Below are 19,932 nucleotides of genomic sequence, written 5' to 3' on the forward strand. Positions count from 1 at the left end.
ACCACTTTCTCGCTACTCATTACTTACCTCATGTTTCTGTACATGTATTTAATATGGCAGTTAAGTGTTTATTACACCATACAATTCAGACGTCGGTTCTTGAATAGTAGTGCAAAAAAACAATGAAATTTAATAACACAGAATAGAAAGCGCCGCTCATAGAAAGCCAGAAGAAAGAAAGAAGTTAAACTCGTCCTATCTGTACCTGTCACAGGTGTTGTGTGGAAAGAATACTGTATACAGCCATTAGTAGCCTAACGGCTGTCCTTCTACTGTGTGGCTGTGGCTGCCCCGTGTCAAGATACAACAATTTTTTAAACCTAATATAATGATAAAACTACATTTTACATAAGAGTACTAAGGCACTTCAATACTAGCTATCAATACATAAATTTGATTTATGATTTTTGATAAAGACTTTAACGTAAATTATTTTTATATTACGTACCGCGGCGCGGCTAGATTTTTAACGAATTATTAGATTTTAAGAATTCCTTTACTCTTGAACGGCTTTAAAAATATCAATCAATGTTTCAAATAAACGATTAGACAAATACAAGACTACCGGGACTACGCAATGTCTCTGTTGCCCATACTTAGATTTAAGACGTTTTATTCACAATAGAAATACATAATCATCACCGCATGACGATATTTATAAATAAAATGATTAATTGGTTAGTTGAAAAACTATAACAAGCAAACGATTAGATAAAAATAATAACTTGTTTGCGTATTGAGAAACTACTAGCTGTTTGAAATACAACGGTATTAAAAATGGCAAAAAGAACAATAAAAGTTGGGTATTATGCAATTTATTTAATGGTTGGTTTTAGTTTAATTTGCTACATATAATAAGTAAATAATTTATTTTTGAAAAGTACAAATATGTATTTGGATCTACTGTTTTAGGCTACCATCGTAAATACGCAAGATTATGAAGGTATGTTTTTTTATATGTATATTGTTAGAAACATCTCTTGATCCGCCTCCACCGAACTCTTATCATCAATTTAAATCAGTAATTATGTGTACCTACATTATCTGCTCAAGCAAATTGTAACGTATTATTTATTCGGATTTGAATCCAGGTTTCATAAGTGAAGCAATAAGAACTCATCTCACCGAACTAATTCCATTTAATTAAAATAAAATTATAAACTACTATTTACGATTTTTGTAATTTATTTTCAGATTTGATGCCAACCGATCAACCTGAAGAAGAGGTTTAATATTTTTGTTAACATACGTAGTTTTTTTTAATTAGACTTTATTTAACTTATGATTTTTTCTTTTTTCAGTGGCATATGGACTTTATGCCAGTAAGTAAACTATTTTTTACATACGTGTGACCAATGCCTAATAATAAGCTAAGATTATAAAATAAAAGAGACAGCTACGATGATTTAGAAAGAGTTTAGATATTATATCGACTTACTTCGATAGATGCTATGGTTAATAGTCCCTTAACTATTTATCTGTGTTGTTGAAGATAAAGAAGATATATTTTTTGAGTTTTAAACGTATTAAAAAATCTATGCTCAGTGATTCAGCGCGAATAACTAAATTAGAACAATTTTAAGAACGTAACAATACAAATCAATGTATTGGCAATGTAAAACGCCGTCGTCTCTTCAAAGATATTAGATACAACTTAGCATAATAAAACTTACTTTAGACAGGCTACCTTCCTGATAGCGTCTACCGAGAGCTAGCGTGGTACGGCATACTACAGATTCAGCCTCTTCATCACAGTACGAAACATAAAGTTGCTGCTCAATTGATTTGGCAACATACACTCGGCAGACCACACGTTATTATGGAAAATCCGCCTCAAGTAATTGTTTATTATCAATAGAAGATAAAGTTTTAACTTTTAACAATTATAAAAACTCATTAATATTCCGTTACTTTTGCTATATAGCCTTTTCTTATAAATTACCTCAGTAAAATATGTTACTGTATTATGTAAATAAAAAATAAAAAAAAACCTTGCTATATCGTATAGTAGACATTTGATTAATAATCTCCCACTCCAGGGAAAAACATTTCTGCGTCCGTTGTTCCGATGGGAGTCAAACACAATGTTTAAATGCATTAAATTAGTAAACCACAAGTATGTTTAGTAATTTGCTTGTCGCAATAATATTTATGATTTCAGTCATTGCAATCTGAAGGTAAAGTAAGTCGTCAAATCCTTGCTGAAGAGGCAGCGAAGTGGTCACGGGAGCAAAGAGCTGCACAAGAAGTGCTTATGGAGAATATCAAGAGTGGCGGTAATGGACTCACAGTTCGTACTGTTATTAGTGCTTCTAAAAAAACCACTTATATCATACAGAATGGTAAGTTCTTTTTTAAAATCAAAAAGTATCAAATGGTGTCCTCAAACAATTTTTGTCTGAGTGCGGCATCTACCAAATTACCGATTAATCAAGTATTTAGTCAAAAATTAATAAAAACTTGACCTGTTGTCCAAGTACAGTGACTTATAAACTTATCTTCATATTCTTCTTACTTGCGGCCTTGCTATAAATTTATTTACGTAACTTTCCTCTATGCCTTAGCTCCTGTTTAATCAACCTCAATATTACAGGCAATTATTACAAATGCCCCGAAGGATCTGAACCTGATTTGGATGCTTATCGAGTCCAGGCCAATATGCATGAAAGGAAATGTACTTATTCTAAACAGTCGATTCCCGTATCAGTCGATCCATGCATAGAAGCAGAGGTTGCGCCCATAGAGTATTCCTTTCACGAAGGTTGGATGTTTTGTCTTGGCAATGGGGAAAGGGAAAATAATTATTTCCAAAACGGCACAATAGACTGTGGAAATAAAACAAAAGTCAGTATACTTAAGTCATAGTTACGCGCACGTTTGGAGACTTAAACGTTAGTTACGAAAGCACGAAGAACAATCAAAGAAGATATAGCACTAGAAAAATTTACCTTGGGCACAAGTTAAAAAACTTAATTTATTGTAATTAGAAAGACAATAACAGAAAAAAAATGTTGTAGTGCAGCAACACTGATTTTCAGTGGTGGCATTATACAGTACACACTAAATAAAAATTTAAACAATCACTCTATTTTCCGGTGCTTACTTACAATAAAATCCAAATTAACGTATGAATACAGGTTATTAAGACTCTTCCCTTTACTCTTCTAATATCCGCCAATGAAAAAACTTTGCATCAATACTTACAGTGTTATTATATATGTGCTCAAGAGGCACGTCCTGCCCCTTACTCTGTAAATTAATTAACTATTTTAATAATCAGTTCATCATTGGCTGGTATTAGAAAGGTATAATGTACTCAAATGATCATATCTACGGTCTACGGACGAAACTCTATTTCAATTTTCAATTTATTCTCTCAATCCAGGTGTCAGTCGACGAATTTTTAAGTATATGTGCGATTGACAATAATGTTGTTATTACCTTCGATTACTTTGGCGACGAGCCACGTAAAGATATGATGCACAATGCCACCCTGTGTACAACTTGGGATCCATGCCGTTTATCATACTTATATAGGCTTGAGGTACGTCCCAAGATACAATATTTTCTTTAGACCTGTATAGGTAACGTAACGTAACGAATTTTGGGGTAAACGTTTTACTATACTTGGGTACAGAAAAAGGTTACGGCGCGTTACATGGGGGGGGGGTCCAATAATCTTCAAAAATTGCGTGACGTAATAATATGTACTTGAACGCATATAATGCATAGCTTCAGGTCCCATAGATTAAAACAAAAACGACTATCTGGTAGTCATTTAATGACCATGGAGCAAAGTTATTAGTCATAAAAACACATATGGAAATTAATTACGAAAAGCCAATAATTTCCTAGTAACATAATTATGTCCCTGTCAGCATGTTAACCAAAATCCATAATTGTTCAACACTTTTTATAAAAAAAATATTGAATTGGCTAGATATTGTAAAATTCAATATATTTTGTAAACACTATTTAACTGTGCTATATAATATTTTGAAGCCACCACCAGTAGAGCTGACGCCTGCTTTCCCAACATCTACACCGAATCCATGCGACACAACCATTTGTCCCGAGTGTGTTGAAGGATTTACAGAGGACAATGGAGTTCCGATTGACAGTATGTATTCATCCAAGTACAGACTTGATTATAATATATACATAAAGTGGCGCGAATATCCAGTATGAGTCATGGTTCCAGATGTCTACTTTTTTTTTAGAGTTAGTAGGGATAAGCTTTCTACATCGTCGATTATTGGGCTGACCCTCAGATTCAAAGTCCAGTCTTCGCGCCAAATAAGACTCCAACAAATCCTATACGTTATTCTATACTCAGACGTGAAGCTTTTTTCACGATGTTTTCTCTATCAATATGTGGATTCCAGCCAAAGTTCGAACTGATTGACAATTAATGAGACTAAATGTGCGTCTAAATATTATAAATCAATTCTGCCAAGTGATTGAATAAAATTCCCATAATTATATGAATAACATTTAGCGATTTCTATTACACTACAACGTAGTTTGTATTAATACAGTGAGAGGCAAATTAATTCAATATATTTTTCACTTATGATTTGATCTCAATTATCATATTATGTTATTATATATGTTTTTAATCGAAGTAATAAATTGTTTTCTTGCAGTTGCATCCGGCGAAGTTTAACGGAAACGTAACTTACTTTTGTTCTATATATACAAATGTCCCTATTCTAATTTGAGCCATTTTTGTAAGAAGTTAAACATTTTTAACGTACTTGTAAGAAATAAAAAACTTGACTCACTATTTTGATTTCATCATTAAGTGACCTTAAGCTATAAATATCTCGCTATAGAACTTGAATCAGAAATATAAAATATTGGAATTAATTTCTAAAAACAAGGATACAGGAGTCGTAAAATAGTGAAAGAAAACATGTGTTTATAAAAATAATTTAATAGGCAACTATTAATAAAATGTTCAAAAAGTGTCATTGGTGTATATGTTATCCTTACAACTATGCAGTATAGCTTTTAATACAATAATGCAATTCGTTGTGCGACAGCAAATGCTAAAATAATACAGACCGAGATGAATAATTACAGTCAATTTTTTAATAATTTGAGCATTTTTTAAACCAATAATACCGTCTTGAAGGTAGTCTGTATAAATATCAGCAGGTAACGTGGCCGGGTTTTGTGTGGTGGGGGAATGTTCGCCCTTTAGTGAAAAACCTAAAATCGACTTATGACAGGCCAACTTCTTTGCTGATATTTATACGACTTAAGTTATTCTTACATGTACCAATTCATATTGTCCACATAGAATAGATTTTGTTTAATTCGATGTTCAATAAAATCTAAATAAAATCTACTGAAATCCATAATTTTTCATCTCCGTCTCTCTATGAAGAAGCAGGCACTCTTGGTCCTACATGACTTCACAATAACCATTATACCACATAACCTTAAATCTAGAAAGCTTGACGAATTTCTGAATAACAAAATACGAAAAACTATAATTTGAATTTAATACAACAATAATACAAAAAATATTTCTCATTATTTATGCCTGATGACTATCCTCTACATCTTAATGTTAAACATCTTGGTATGACGATTCAGTTTCATCTTAAATAGTAAAATGGCCACGATAATAATATTGCTTCACACAAATAATACACAAACAATACTGTGGAAAAAAAACTCGATCTTTAGTCCTGCAAAATTATTTGTCCTACCAATTAGAAGATATTTAAATTAACAGGACTATAGAAATACAGTATTAAACTATTGAATCACAAAAATGAAATGCATAGACGCATGGAGAATATGGTTAAAATACAAAGATTTAAAAAATGTGAATCTTCGGCATTTATAGTAGTATAGTTACAAAAAATATTGCGTTATTGATAAGAGTATATAGTATAAAGCTTAGAAATAGAATAAAAGTCAATAAAAATATAGAGTCAGATTGTCAGGAATGTATGAAAAATGCATGGAATATGAAAATAATTTACCTTTTTTTTTCATTTAATACCGTTTTCTTTTATTCATATAGTAGTTTCGATACAAAAAGTTACACTCAAGCATCCTAATACACTTGTTTGAAATTCAACACTACGTACGTACGTGTAAGGATATCTGAATATTGGTGAAATCAATTCCGTGTGTGATGACGTCACACATAAAATACAATAGAACACCAATTATCCTGTTAAAAGGAACGAATTGGTTAAGAATAGTTTCGAGTACAACACGCTATTCTGTGTGATTGTTTGATGCATGTTGTAATATTATTATCACAAAAACGTAAACAAATTAAGTAATACCGAGAATTCATTAGGCAGATAACTCTAGATTTTTTTATATCTCATTTAAATGCAATAGAAAAATAAGAATGTCAAGAAAGTTATTAACGCTCCTGAGTATTTTCCTTGAATCAATAATGTACTTTTCATAAGAAAATACAAAATAATAGTTCAATTTAACAAGAGGGCTTCCGAAACAGCCAGTAATAAAATCGTTTAAATCCTGGACGATAATCTTTAAGTAACTAAAAGCATAATTCTATATGTACCTATTTGTGAAAAAACCCTTAACATTACATAATTATTATCTTAATCTAGGAAATTAAATGGTTTGTTATCATTATTTTTGGATACGATAAATCTACTAAAGCAAAGATAAGACAAAGTCGGCACATATTTAACATGAAGCACTTACATACCTTAACTAAACGATGTTTCTTGTGTACATTGACTTTTGAACATGATCAAGTATCAATATTTTAAACATATCTATAGTCAGATACCTAATGGTGCTTTGTGGACATAACTAAAATACAATGCCTGACAGTTTTATCCTTATCTCGTCGTATTTTGTCGTTACGTCTCCAGTCACGTAGCATTATTTTTAGTACTTTTGTAGCCTTACTTAACCAATACATTCTAATGACTCAGAAAAATATTCAATCTATTTTTCTTGGCACTGAAAATTTGGACGAAATGTTTCATCTCCATCACGAAAATTCTTATATTTATAAATATGAAACGGCTACTCTCCGTAAGAACATCAAAAATGGCATATAAATTTATTGCATAGTATAATCAGTATAAAATTAGTTTACCAGTCTGAAATATTCAGTCGTAATTCTTGTGAAGGATCCTTTGCGCGGCTTTTATGAGTGGCGTCAACGTTCGTAATTCCATGGCACAATCAAGGAATGGATGCTCTAACAGTTCTTCCGCTGTTGCTCTGTCATCAGCATCCACTTGCAAACATTTATCCAAGAAGTCTTGGAAAGCAGGTGAAAGTTTATCCCACCTGGGTATCTTTGGTCTGCCAACAGCAGCTATAAAGTATAGAGCTCTCAATGGAGTTTCCTTCATGTATGGAGGTTCACCTTCAATCATCTCAATTGCCATTATTCCCAGGGACCACACATCCACTTTCTTTCCATATTGCTTTCTTTTGACAACCTCTGGTGCCATCCAATATGGAGTTCCAACCATTGTCTGTCTCTTCTCGTCTCCGACTATGTTGGCACAAAATCCAAAATCGGTTACTTTGACAGTGCCATCCATACCCAAAAGAACATTGTCAGATTTAATGTCTCTGTGAATAGTGCCTTTTGAATGCAGGAATGCAATAGCTTGGAGGGTTTCACGGCAAACTGCAGCTATTTGGCCTTCTTTCATTACCACTTCTGTGACTACATCTGTTAACGAGCCTCCATCTAATAGTTCCATAGCAACCCATAAGTGGTCATAACTTAAAAAAGAATCAAGGAAGTTCACTAAATTTTTGTGATTGAAGCCCTTTAGAACATTGATTTCATTAAGAATAAGATCCTTTTTTGTTTGTTTAGTTAGATCAATATCTTTGATGGCCACTCTTGAATTGTCTTTGCTGTCTATAGCAACAAACACCACACCTGGAAATGTTTTTTTCAAATTAGTAGGTAAAAGTTTTTATAATATGTCTATGCCTAATGAGGCTTCTTGATGTCAAAAGACATGCTTTTTAGGGTTAATATAGGTTGATTTTAAATAGTAAATATGAACTACTACTTTAATAATCACCTCAAGGTCAAAACAAATTAAGAGATTGTAAAACTCCATTCAAACTTTTGATATACAGTAGTAATTGTGGTAAGAAGGGCTTCTGTAAATAAAACGAAAAAAAATCCCTAAAATAACTTAAACTTTGAATGCAACATTATAAGAATTTTAAGTTATGTGATTTCAAAAACACCAATAATCCATTTATAAATGTATGGTGTAGAAAAAGAAATACATCTTTTTTGGATTTAGGCCTTTTTAATTAGAAATTTTGAGAAGCCAAAGTTATAGCATCTCTAGGGGTATCAGGCTAATAAAGAGGTTGAGAACTTTATTCTGTAAAATAAGAGTTACAATATTTGAAAGACAATAAATGTTATGTTGTTATTAATTTTATTGAACCTACACTAAGCTTGTGTTAATTTGTTACCAAGATAAATTAGATTTTATCTTAATTACAACACATTAAACATACTTTAAGACTTGTAAGCGCTTGTTTATAATGACCATGAAAACCATATTTTTCCATAAACAATGCAGCCTTAATTTGTACTGCTGATAACTTTTGTATAAACTGAAAAGACAGTACTGTAAACATCAGTAAAAGAGCACTTCATCCATATGTACGAAAAGCCAATACAATGTTTAATCACAATCAAGGTCATGTATGATAAGATAATAGATATTATGTTCCTACTTCACAGAACAATTTGAAACATTTAGTATGCATTTTTTGTGGCTTATGCAAAACTGTTGCCTCACTCACCTTGATTAAGGTCTTTAATATGTTTAACTTCCTTAAGACAGTGGAGTTATTAAGATAACATAATTAGGAAAGCAGTTTAAATGGCACAAAAACTAATTTTGTAAACATTATAAAATCCACATCATAAAGTTAAAATTATGCGAACAAATCTTTAGTCAAGGTTTTGTGAATTTTGATCTTAACAAAGACAGGATATTAGAATTTTTTGTGTTCATGTTATTTACATTGTATAAATAACTATATATTTTATTACTGAAGCTACATTTAAATAGAAGAAAATATATAGCAAATATAAAATATTATTAAATTTAAATGAAAATTCTAAATCATAGAAAATATTATATTAATAAGGTTTTAATTTTTAAGAATTTGAGTTATAGATGTAAAGAGTGTATACAAATTTCATAATATTAATAAAACATTGTTATATAACCTATAACATGAAACATCTTATCAAATATTTACCTGAAGCTCCAGCACCAAGTTGTTTGACTCTTTCAAATCTTACATATGGATCATCCTTATTACAAATCCTTCTTAGTTCCTCATAAATTTCCTCATCACTCATTGCTGCATTTATTAATTCTTTTTTCCTAAGAATTGGACTCTCTTCAGGTTCTGTACCTATAAGAGTAAGGTCTTGGACCACCGCTGTTAAATCCATCACAGCATCCTTTTTCTTTATACTATTCTTGGTAGGAGCTGCAGGCATGGTTTGTCTCTGTGATAATGTGTCTGTACTACTTCCAACATCCTCTTCACTACTTTGGCCTATTGAAATATCTGAATCTTGACTTTGGTGAGCATTTTTTTTGGCTATAAACTTCTTTATTTCTATTCCTTCTTTTGTGATAGCTTCTTCTGTTATGATAGGTTTGCATGGTTCTTTTTCGGCTTGTTCTTTTTTTAGGACGTGGAAGTTGTGAAAGGCAACAGCTTGTATAGCCGCATTGGGGTTTTCGCTTTGTTCGGCTGGCGAGATTTGTGCATTCAGCTGTCTCAACCATGATGCAGGTAAGCCCTCTAACATTCCGGTTTCAGAATTCATACTAACGTGTATGTGTTGTTTCACATTGGTCGGCATGCCGATTTCTTGAACCCTTTCATCCTTATTAAGTTGTTTCTTTGAGAACAGCTTCCCAAAAACACCTCGGCCCGAGCGTCCCGTCATTATGTATTCTTTTGGATCCGTAACAATAAAAACACAAGAACCATAATCACATTAAACCACACAAAACTACATTTCTTGCTTAAATGGTCATAAATTAAAACTAATTAAGTATTGCCAAGATAGGAGTGGCTAATCAGTAATCTCGGACGGACAAACTTATAGCTGAACATTCGGGCAGATGGAATTTATCAATTTAAAATGTCAAAGTCATAATATTGGAATTATCGAATTCGTTTGACGCATTTGACGCTACACTTACGGTTTGCAAAGTAATCTATAATTTTACATTTTGGTGTTGTTTTTTCTGGAAACTGCTGATATTTTTTTATATAATAAATTAGTTTTGAAACAAATAATATAATAGTTTGAGAAACAATGTTTAATGTTTATTTTCTTTTCAATCAAAATTAACAATTAACGTGTATAATGGAACGCTTTTGTTAAATGGCAATTATTTGATTTAATTTGTGTTGGCAATACTTAAATAGGAACTTCCTGAGGAATTTCATGTTTTGAATGAATCATCTTTATTAATATTATAACCACTTTTAAACGTAAACTTTTTTAAAATAAAGAGTAATTTCAGATATCGCTGCGTTATCATTACATATATTTTAACACTAGCATATACTGACCGGATAGTTTTATGTTGTATACGATTGTTTCCAAATAAAGACATTGATGAGTAGAGTTTATACTAATATTATTGATTTAACAATGGTAGATTTGTTAGGAATAGGTATGTGTTACTCATTTAAGTTGTTTTTATTAAAAAAAAATTCTAAACGTATTGGGTTTGTTCAAGTTTTGATAAGTACAATATACATAATATGTATATTGAATGGTTCTGAATGAACCTCACAAAATCATACACGTACAATACACTCATTATAATATCTTTTACATAGTTATTTTAGAACAAATATAACATAATTTTGTAATCAATGATATTTTACCTTTTGATTTCCGATTGTATCGGTGACGACGTTACCATTGACAGCTTTTGAGTCTTTAGACAGGTATACCTACAATGAGTAGTGAGGTTCCAAAACCTTTACTAAAAGTTCTGGTACCTAACTACCCGTTGGATATAGGTTTGCGTCTGAATCATTTCTTGTTTTCCTTAGCCTGTCATCGCCGTAAGTAAATCAGGGTTTGGCCTCGCCAAACCAGAAGGTTTCTCGTATGCGAAAACCGAGCCTTCAGGGTTTACCTAGAGCACAGAGCGACTTAATGGCGGCATTTTTCATGGTACTTCGAAAACCCCCTAATTATTTTAGTTTTGCTTACCTACGTATAAACTGATTTATAAATTTTCAGATATCTTAGGAAATTAGCAATTTTATCCAGTAAAAACTACTACTTCTCAATTATCTTATAAAACAACTAACCAAAAACCTTATATAAAAACGAAGTCCACTTGCATGTCTCCACAAATATATTGTTTACAAAAGCACATTTAATTTATGTTCTATCTATTGGTGTGTTAAAACTTCCAAAATAAGAACAGTGAAGGCGTGAACATTTCTATCGTAAACAATTGTTGGAGCGTGTGTTATTTTCAGGTCAATCACTTCGGGATTTACTCATCGGCTCTTTTTCATATGCGGCTGCAAGTCAAGCGTAAAAGACGAAATCATGGAACTAGGTAAGATATTTTTAACTTGCAACTTTTAAATGCAATTTTACACGGTAACATCTAGTTAAATATACAATTATACAGACTTTGAAGTTGTTTACAAGATCTGTATGTTTTTGATAAAAGTGATATGCCGACATCTGGTATTTATGGATTGATAACGTTGCATAGTAATAATTGTCATGTATAGTATTACATATATACATTATATATACATATTAAATTTTTTGACACACTTGTAGAGATTATTTTTCTTTATTCTTCAAAGAAAATAGTATGCATTACATATACATTTAATAAACAAATAACATTGACAAATTGTGTTAGGCAGATTTTATCTTATTAACAAATTAGATGGCCTAAATATTTCGTTATTGTGTGACGCGATCGCTGGGCGGGTGCCGTGCCGCCCACAGTCATTTTCAGTCTTGGCGTCCACTCCGCGCGGTCCGCCTGTCGTTATCCATAAAAATAAATAATAATAGCAACGAAGGATTTTCACCTCTTAGATTTTTTTTTGGGTGACGACAATAAATTGTGTGTAACCTTAGTGGAAACAGTGTTAAGGATGTTAAAGGATTCTTCTTTGTAAGGTAATCGATATTGTTAATATGCGAAATAGGACACTAGCCTAGCCTATCATGTGTTTCCTAACTATTACATTAAACCAGCCCGCGCCCCTGTGTACAATGTGTCAAAAAAAATTTTTTCCAACTGTTCCATGAAACTAAAATATTTCCTGTACTACAAAAATAATAAACCTTGTAAACATTACAAACGAGAATTATTAATGAAGTTAATGATGTGTGTTTTCAAATGTAGGTACTGTCAATATTGGAGGTTATACATCCTTATTTATCCAGTACCTACTGAATTATGAATAATACTTACACAATGACTTTCCTTCTATTTTGTTTTCTATTTGTTTTGTAAATCTTATTAGTAAATTTTCTACTTAACGCTGGATTTATAGACTTACAAACACCGGCGATAAAGCGATAGTAAGGTCCCTGCCCTGTCTGAATATTTGTCTAGCTATGAAATCCAGTATTGCTAATTCTTTATACTAATACTAATCATAAAAGTGTAGACTAATTCATAGAATAATGAATGCATTAATAAAAAACTACATCACAACACAACTAGGCCGCCTGACTTGTATTTAAATTAAAAGTGAAGTATACTCAAAAACTTACAATTTTAGATTAATAGAGTAATTAATAAGATTTCCGGTTACATGCTGACTCTAATTTGTATATAGATATTACACAATTACATTACAATTTCCTATGAAAAGTGACGTATGTCGGGAAGTTGGCGCGTCGCCATGAAATACGAGCATTAAGCTGAATCGAGACTTTACGAAGGTCAGGTATTTTAGATTTTAGGTGAATTATGAATATTATCTTCCAGTAAAGAAAATATTAATACGTATAAACATTACGCATAGGACCTTTTTAATTTGTTATTAAATAGAGTAAGTAAAGATCTTTTATACAGAGCATGCAAATTGTAAATTTTTTCTTAAATCTATAAAGTATAGAGTCACGTGCTATCGAACGTCAATATATTATAATTGTAGTTAATAGAATTATAGGGTTGATAACTAAAGCTTGTTTTAGAAAATGTGGTATTAGTTTAGTCTCTCGCACATTAAACCTTATGAAAATTGAAAGGGTTCAGTAGCCCGCAACTATTTTAGTTAGTTTATGTTTGTGTCGTCGGTTGCTTAGCGTTATTAGTGGGGTGCCGATTGAGAATCGATGGAATAATTTAACTATACTTAGCTATTTATATAACCTTACTATAGTAATACATTTATTAATTTTTGAAAAATTAACTGACCTAAACATATTTTTGAAGTGAAACTTCTTAGGCGCATGAGGTTAAAATTTTTACGGATACGTCACGAATATGTGCAGCGTTTTTGTCGAAGAAAAGAGAGAGAGCGATTGAGACCGATTGAGAGAGAGTGAGAAAGGCGAATTACCTTATAGAAATTATATTTTTAAAATTAAAATTGCGTAAAGAGAATTTATAAAATATTAGTATTTTATATTTTATGCAAAATAATTTATTGAAATCTCAAATGACAAATTGTAAATTAAAATGCCTTATAATCGAAGAAATAAATTAAACTATTTTTTATTATTATTTGTATTAATTTTAGACACTTAATATTTTAATTACAATAATTAAATTCATTAAATTACTAACATATATCTTCCTTTCTCCCTCCCTCTAAGTCTCTGAAATTTTTAGATTTGTATAAATATGAACAAGACTTAAAAATTAGTTTTTGAAGTTTTACTTCTGACATGTGTACTTTGTACGCACGCACTTTTTTTAAATTATAAATATCATTGTAACTATATTTTGTCCGTTAATCCAAACGTAATGTATCAAAGACAATTATAAATCTGTTTCATATAATCTGTCCAGACGGTATCATCAACACAGAAAATTTTGATAGCTCATAGGTTTTATGAAAACGACTTATGTTATGTAAACGAAATTAGCATTAAAATCAGTTCAAGGGTAAGGGTCGACATACTATTACTAATTTGAAGTCGGTATTTAACATACATAGCAAAACTACTTGATTTGAGAGAGCACTTAGCGCCTTGAATCTAACCCTAAGATTCAGAAACGAGACTAAACTAAGTCCGAATCCACGCCATCGATTTTTGGCACCAAGGCATGCCGGTTTCCTCACGATGTTTTGACAATACGAGCGAGTTATGAATAAGCACATAAAAAAGTTTTGATAAGTGCCATCTACATCTAAATTTGTATATGATATTAGTAGTAAAATATTATATGATGCACAAATATCTAAGTACCTATAGAATCGAGTTAAACGAGGTTACGCCCTTGCCTCCTACTACAATACAAAAAGTGAATCTTCCCACGACTAATACCTACATATTTTAGGGATATTCTACTTCTGTGGAAGTAGAAACTGATTATATTAAAACTCTAATATAAAAAAACAAGGCAAAAAATATGCAATAGGAAGTATAACGGAATTAATAATTATAAATTTTGATTAGTTGATGATGAATAGTCTATGGGGCCTATTTATCACCTAAAACATTGCAACTCACTCAAGGAGCTTTATATTATGTAAATAAATATATTCGTCAAACGAATAAGCTAGGTTTTTTTTTAACAGCAAGTAATGTAAATAAAATTGGATTCTCTGGATATGCGACCGCGCGCACCGTCCAATATAGAATTAGTCAGATCGGCCGGACATATAACTATATATATTCATATGTCACATACTCGTACTGTCGCAATATTATGATGCGCATGAGTGCGCGAATATTTTTGGATATCCTTATAGCCCAACATTGCGAGGATATTTACGAAAGAACAAAGTATGATTCATTTAATAAAAATCGTTGCTAAGCTCAGGGAATATTACAGTAAAAATGTATCTCTCCTATAAATTACCGATTTTTACAGTTATTACAATGTGGATTTCGAACCCTGGGAAAAACATTTTATATTCTAGAATGTGTAACGACTTCTGAAACAATTATGCTCTACACTAACCCGATGTTTACATAAACAACTTTAGCTTATTTACTATTTACCAGTACCTTTATAAATGTACCTTTATACGTGTGATAACTCGTACGATCTCGCAGCAGGCTCAATTTAGCTTGTTAATCAGCACAATTGCACCGTCCTCGAATACTGTGCCTCTCGTTATTGAATTACAAGTATGTTTCCTCTTTGGAACTCTTTGTGTAGGTTAACGCAGGTCTAAACTTCATGTCTCGCAGTTTTTCAACTATCTGTTTAATGTCATCACAATAACCCCCATGTTGGACACATCGATGAAACGGCTGTATAAGTTATGTAACTTCCAACGACATTGTTTATTATCAACTAACGTGATTCGTTTTACACAAGGAACTATATTTCTTAATACCTACATACAAAATAATATCAATCGATACTGATTAAACACGTGCCGGTAATAAGACGTGTGCCTACCGGAATTTCCTAAAAAGGGCGTAAAGTAATGTAACTAATGAACACAGGAGACATAAGTAGATCGCTAATTCCTTTATTCATCGTTTTCAGGACCTCATCAATCACAGAAACGACCACAATTGACTATAGTTAGGCGAAAGACCGCGGACGATCGAGATTTCCCGAATATACGAGTCGGTGACGTTTAAAAATGGCTTCCACCGACAGTTCGACCTCCAGCCAAATATCCACCGTGGCAGCTGATGAACACAAACGATCAGTCGACGATGCTTTTCTGAATAAATTGAAGAGTCTCGTTGAACGATTAAGGTTTGAAAACGCAACCATGAAGAAGTCGCTCGACATCGAGCGGAGCGAGGGTAGAGCGCTGAAGGCCCAATACGAAAGCACTATCAGAAATTTAAAGACTGAATATAAAAAGAAAGAAGATCTATTAGAAAAACAATTAAGGTCACCAAATAGAACAGAAAAACCAGAAGACTTATTCGGATCTAATAAACTCGTGGAATTAAAACGGCTTACAACTGAAATTCAGTCTTTAAAAGCAACAAATAGGGGCCTTCAAGAAAAAATCAAGGTAAGCACGTTACAATTACGTTGGTTTAAGTTTGAATATTTTAAAACGGTAAAATAATTTAGGAAATCGTATGAGAATAACCTCACCAATAAAGGTAGCAATACTTGTTATAATACCTACCAATGTTACTATAAACACTTCTCGAAGATTAGTTGTATTCAATGGTTTTCTTTCTTGGTTATTGCCAGAATATAAAGAATTTCCATGCCTCTCAGAGGCATCATCAGATTTAGTCCAATACTGCAAGATCCCACCTTGATTAAAATGATTCAAAATATTATTTAATCTTTGTAAATATGGGCTTCCATAACGTAACCCATACACTATTGAGCACGGTACAGGACAGTCTTCGACTGTGTGAAAGATTGGCCGTCCAGTTACAATATTTGAAGGTTTATTACTTAAATATAAAGCTTCTGATTTTCTTAACAAAAGTGCATACTCGAACTTTCGTTGGTCAATTATTTCTTTGATTTTTTGATCAGATACGATTTCAATTCTTTCATGAATTTTTTCATAATATTCATCGCTAAGGCTATTGTTGAATATTCCCATGTGACGAGTATGTACACCGATAGCAAGATTGGTTTTAAATAATTCTGATAACGTGTTTATGTCTGGTTTATATCTTGGATAGGCAATGGCTGAGGTTATGATTCCCTGAAATATTTTAACCATATATTATATCCATTATAATAATACACTAAAAATAACAATGATAATGATTTACTTACGTCTATAGCGCAGTCAACGACTAAAGAATATAGCATGATCATTAATACAACACATCTAAATATTTGTCCCGAAAACGCTAGTTCTACAGTTTGTCTAATAAAACACTTGAATAAATCCAATATAGTCTCTGATGTGGTTCTGTTATCATTCAATTGCCAAAGTTGCATTTCAACTTTACGAACCATTAGTGTTATTGCTATAAACAAAACAACATTGCACATAAGCAATACTAGCATTTCAGTTGAAATGAGTTTTAAAGTTGTCGTAAATGTGGACTGCTTCTTAGATTTTTTTATCAGAAAGCATAATTCGTCTTGCACCAATGGATAGGTGGTATCGATATATCCATAGTATGAAGTTTTTAGAATTCGTGAATTGAGCTCTAGGTCTGAATACCCGTCTATTAAATCCGCTGTCACTCCTGTTGCGGTTCCGTTTTCTAATAAATCACCTACTGTATTTCCATCACGCGGCGGTAACGGTTTGCATGTTGCATTAAATGTTTCTACTATTGTATGAACTAATCTTGAACTACAATCTATTGCGCCAGTATTATTATGCGTATAAATTTTTCTAAACACACTTATTTTAAGCTCATGTCCAAAAAGATCATCAAACTGACGCGCAAAAATTTCATTTACATATTTAACATCTGTTATATCTTTTATTTCTTTATAAAAGATATTGTAGGCATATATTCTTAAGCCTTCTGACCACAAAACCAAGACAGAGTTGGTAACTCTTCTCTTCCACAACAGTTCGAAGTGATTCTTCATCGTATAGAAGAAATAGCTATCAACTTGTACAGGTGTTTTGATAACAAATATAACGGCAGCTCTTGGTTGGAATACTCCCGTGCGTATAAATGCTTCTATGGCGAATTCACTTTCCTCTATTGATAAATCATTTGAAGTAACCACGTATGCTGTTTGACCATGTTTATTAATTTTTGGTTTTACTTTAGTGTTGTTAGTGTCTGGGCAACCGCTGAGTAACATCACCGGGTATCCATCGCCGTAGTTTTCAATGTATTTCAGAATTCTATTTTCGAAGTATGTGAATTCGCAGAACGTTATAGTAAAGAACCATTGCTTGTATGCGTTGAATATTTTCGTCACGACTTCATATGCATATTCCGCTTTGAAGAACGTTTCGTTATGATACTCAAAAATTTCCTTGTAGAGAACACTATTTGGTTTTAGACACAAACTAAGACATGGAAGAAGCCATAATACACGTATTTCGAGTTTCATTTTGAATACGTGTTGAAAGTTACGGCTTTTCTGGCAAACTGCGAAGTTTAAGGTCGCTTTAGAATTAATAGGGGGCGTAAGCAATCTGATGAGATATGACAGTGTTATAAAAGCATGTCAATTAAGGCGCAAAGAAAATATTGGCAGCGTTTAATGATTCTGGCGATGACAGTTTTCGATATAACGTGCGATCATTAACGTTTGACTTTCATTAAAAATAATGTTATATTTAGGTAAATGTTTAGTTTTCTTTTTTATTATTAATGTTTTGTGTGTCCTAAAAGCCTAATAGAGCATATGATAAACACATTTCTGCGTCAGTTCACTAACAATTTTGATGTTGTGTATATTCTAATCAAACCCTGGAAGAATTCAACAAGCATTGGTTAACAGGCCATACTACGAAATGCTTTAAAACTTTAAACATACTTATTTAATAATATATTTATATAACTTCCTTAAGGCAATCGAAGCGATCTGGGCTTGCTGACAGCTTACTTTTATAATTTACGTTAAATTTAATTCAAAGCCAAAAAATAATTAATGCAAATTAACGATTTATATCTCACTTTGCAGGTTGCGCAGGCGGCGGAGTGCGCCCGCGCCGCTGAGTTACGCGCGCAGGTTGCCAAGCACAACGCCTTAGAACAAGCAGCGCGAAGAGACACAAGAGCGCAGTGCCATAAATTGGTTGGTCTTTTTTACATAATGATTACTTTTCTTACGATTTCATGTACGTGATTCAAGCTAATGTCTGTTTCATATAACTTCGCCCTTAGGTTACTGATCAGCTCTACCATCAAATTTCGACTATCCCGAAATATAAAACTGCATATTTATCCGGTTTAAGGACCTTACATCACGCTGTATATTCGATTTTGAAATAAAAAATACAATGAGACATAAGAAAAGTGTTTGAATTGAAATAACATACTATATGTTGCCTGATCAGATTATTGTAACATTTTACATTCATAAACGATCAGGCGCAGATAATTTTCAAATTACTTGTAAAGTTATGAAGCTATATTATTGTCTATCTTTTTAATGTCATTATTTATTGATAAAATAACAATTGATGGAACCTAGGAAACGTGAAAGTATTATATTAAAAAAAAAAAAATTAAAGAAAATATTATGCTCGTCATCAGTATCAGGCGCTATATTTTAAAAATTTGTGTTGTTATTACAATAATTACCCTTGATTTAAATTTAATTATTTGTTTTATTTTTATAGTAAGTTTGATTATGTGCTTTTTTGTAAATTTAGTGCTGTCAGTTTTATTCCATACTGTCAGCTAGTCTTTAGACATAGTGAGCTTAATGGTAATTATTATTTTTATTTAAATAAATTTATGCCGTTTAGAAGTGTACAAAAGTAACCAACATATATAACAACGTATATTTCATTCTTTGAAGAATAAAAAAATAGTCTGAAAAAGTTAATTTTTAATTGAATTTTTTCTGAATTTAATGAAAATGTGACATGAATGATAAAGACAACACATTTAACAGCTATTTAACGCCTATAGACGAGTATAAAATGCTCCCTTGTAAGGAATTCAAATATAAATCAACTAAGTTTTATAATTTTTCAGCTGGAGGAAATAAAATCGAAGGAGCGGGTCATAATACAACTGAGGAGAGAGGTGGCGCGGACTACATCACAATATGAACAGGTAAGTTTAGTATTGTTATGTTAATTTGATAAGTAGGTAAGAATCTATATCTTCAATAGAGA

The 19,932-nt window shown here is 32.0% G+C and overlaps 4 protein-coding genes across 6 annotated transcripts in view; 2 read left to right on the forward strand and 2 right to left on the reverse strand.

Moving 5' to 3' along the window:
• The first annotated feature begins 626 nt into the window (after window positions 1-626).
• On the forward strand, window positions 627-5,370 carry LOC125057734. 2 transcript variants are annotated; one of them, XM_047661602.1, is made up of 10 exons: window positions 627-825; window positions 913-943; window positions 1,195-1,226; window positions 1,302-1,322; window positions 1,679-1,837; window positions 2,162-2,342; window positions 2,594-2,844; window positions 3,386-3,544; window positions 4,003-4,120; window positions 4,647-5,370. In XM_047661602.1, exons 1-10 carry the CDS (start codon window positions 778-780, stop codon window positions 4,664-4,666), a joined length of 1,020 nt encoding a protein of 339 aa, XP_047517558.1. In that variant the 5' UTR covers window positions 627-777; the 3' UTR covers window positions 4,667-5,370. The 2 variants fall into 2 exon arrangements, with proteins under 2 accessions (XP_047517558.1, XP_047517567.1); XM_047661611.1 differs by having other exon boundaries at window positions 627-798.
• LOC125057729 (serine/threonine-protein kinase PAK 2) lies at window positions 4,917-10,178 on the reverse strand. Its single transcript, XM_047661589.1, has 2 exons — window positions 9,274-10,178; window positions 4,917-7,915 (listed from the first exon to the last, which is right to left on the reverse strand). Exons 1-2 carry the CDS (start codon window positions 9,977-9,979, stop codon window positions 7,122-7,124), a joined length of 1,500 nt encoding a protein of 499 aa, XP_047517545.1. The 5' UTR covers window positions 9,980-10,178; the 3' UTR covers window positions 4,917-7,121.
• Window positions 10,179-12,031: 1,853 nt separating this feature from the next.
• The window catches only part of LOC125062993 (rootletin), a 100,601-nt gene continuing 92,700 nt past the window's right edge, over window positions 12,032-19,932 (forward strand). The window contains exons 1-4 of one of the 2 annotated variants that reach the window (XM_047669180.1): window positions 12,032-12,211; window positions 15,717-16,203; window positions 18,768-18,881; window positions 19,790-19,870. In XM_047669180.1, the coding sequence (XP_047525136.1) occupies window positions 15,817-16,203; window positions 18,768-18,881; window positions 19,790-19,870 (582 nt within the window). In that variant the 5' untranslated portion in view covers window positions 12,032-12,211; window positions 15,717-15,816. Of the gene's footprint in view, window positions 12,212-15,716; window positions 16,204-18,767; window positions 18,882-19,789; window positions 19,871-19,932 lie in introns of those variants that run through there. The other variant, XM_047669183.1, reaches the window with a different exon arrangement.
• On the reverse strand, window positions 16,200-18,218 carry LOC125062994. Its single transcript, XM_047669184.1, has 2 exons — window positions 16,938-18,218; window positions 16,200-16,863 (listed from the first exon to the last, which is right to left on the reverse strand). Exons 1-2 carry the CDS (start codon window positions 18,189-18,191, stop codon window positions 16,219-16,221), a joined length of 1,899 nt encoding a protein of 632 aa, XP_047525140.1. The 5' UTR covers window positions 18,192-18,218; the 3' UTR covers window positions 16,200-16,218.

This window comes from Pieris napi, chromosome 2 (assembly GCF_905475465.1).
Source record: "Pieris napi chromosome 2, ilPieNapi1.2, whole genome shotgun sequence".
Taxonomy (NCBI): Eukaryota; Metazoa; Arthropoda; class Insecta; order Lepidoptera; family Pieridae; genus Pieris; species Pieris napi.

What these genes read in the sequence shown, in the direction of transcription:
- LOC125062994 (XM_047669184.1), bottom strand. Translation starts at nt 18,191, where the DNA reads ATGAAACTCGAAATACGTGTATTATGGCTTCTTCCATGTCTTAGTTTG. An exon ending in TCGTTGACTGCGCTATAGAC is followed by an intron (nt 16,864 to 16,937) that starts GTAAGTAAATCA and finishes AAAATATTTCAG; the next exon opens with GGAATCATAACCTCAGCCAT.
- LOC125057734 (XM_047661602.1), top strand. Translation starts at nt 778, where the DNA reads ATGGCAAAAAGAACAATAAAAGTTGGGTATTATGCAATTTATTTAATG. An exon ending in CCGATCAACCTGAAGAAGAG is followed by an intron (nt 1,227 to 1,301) that starts GTTTAATATTTT and finishes TTCTTTTTTCAG; the next exon opens with TGGCATATGGACTTTATGCC. An exon ending in TTATGGAAAATCCGCCTCAA is followed by an intron (nt 1,838 to 2,161) that starts GTAATTGTTTAT and finishes TTATGATTTCAG; the next exon opens with TCATTGCAATCTGAAGGTAA.
- LOC125057729 (XM_047661589.1), bottom strand. Translation starts at nt 9,979, where the DNA reads ATGACGGGACGCTCGGGCCGAGGTGTTTTTGGGAAGCTGTTCTCAAAG. An exon ending in ACTTGGTGCTGGAGCTTCAG is followed by an intron (nt 7,916 to 9,273) that starts GTAAATATTTGA and finishes AAACATTTCCAG; the next exon opens with GTGTGGTGTTTGTTGCTATA.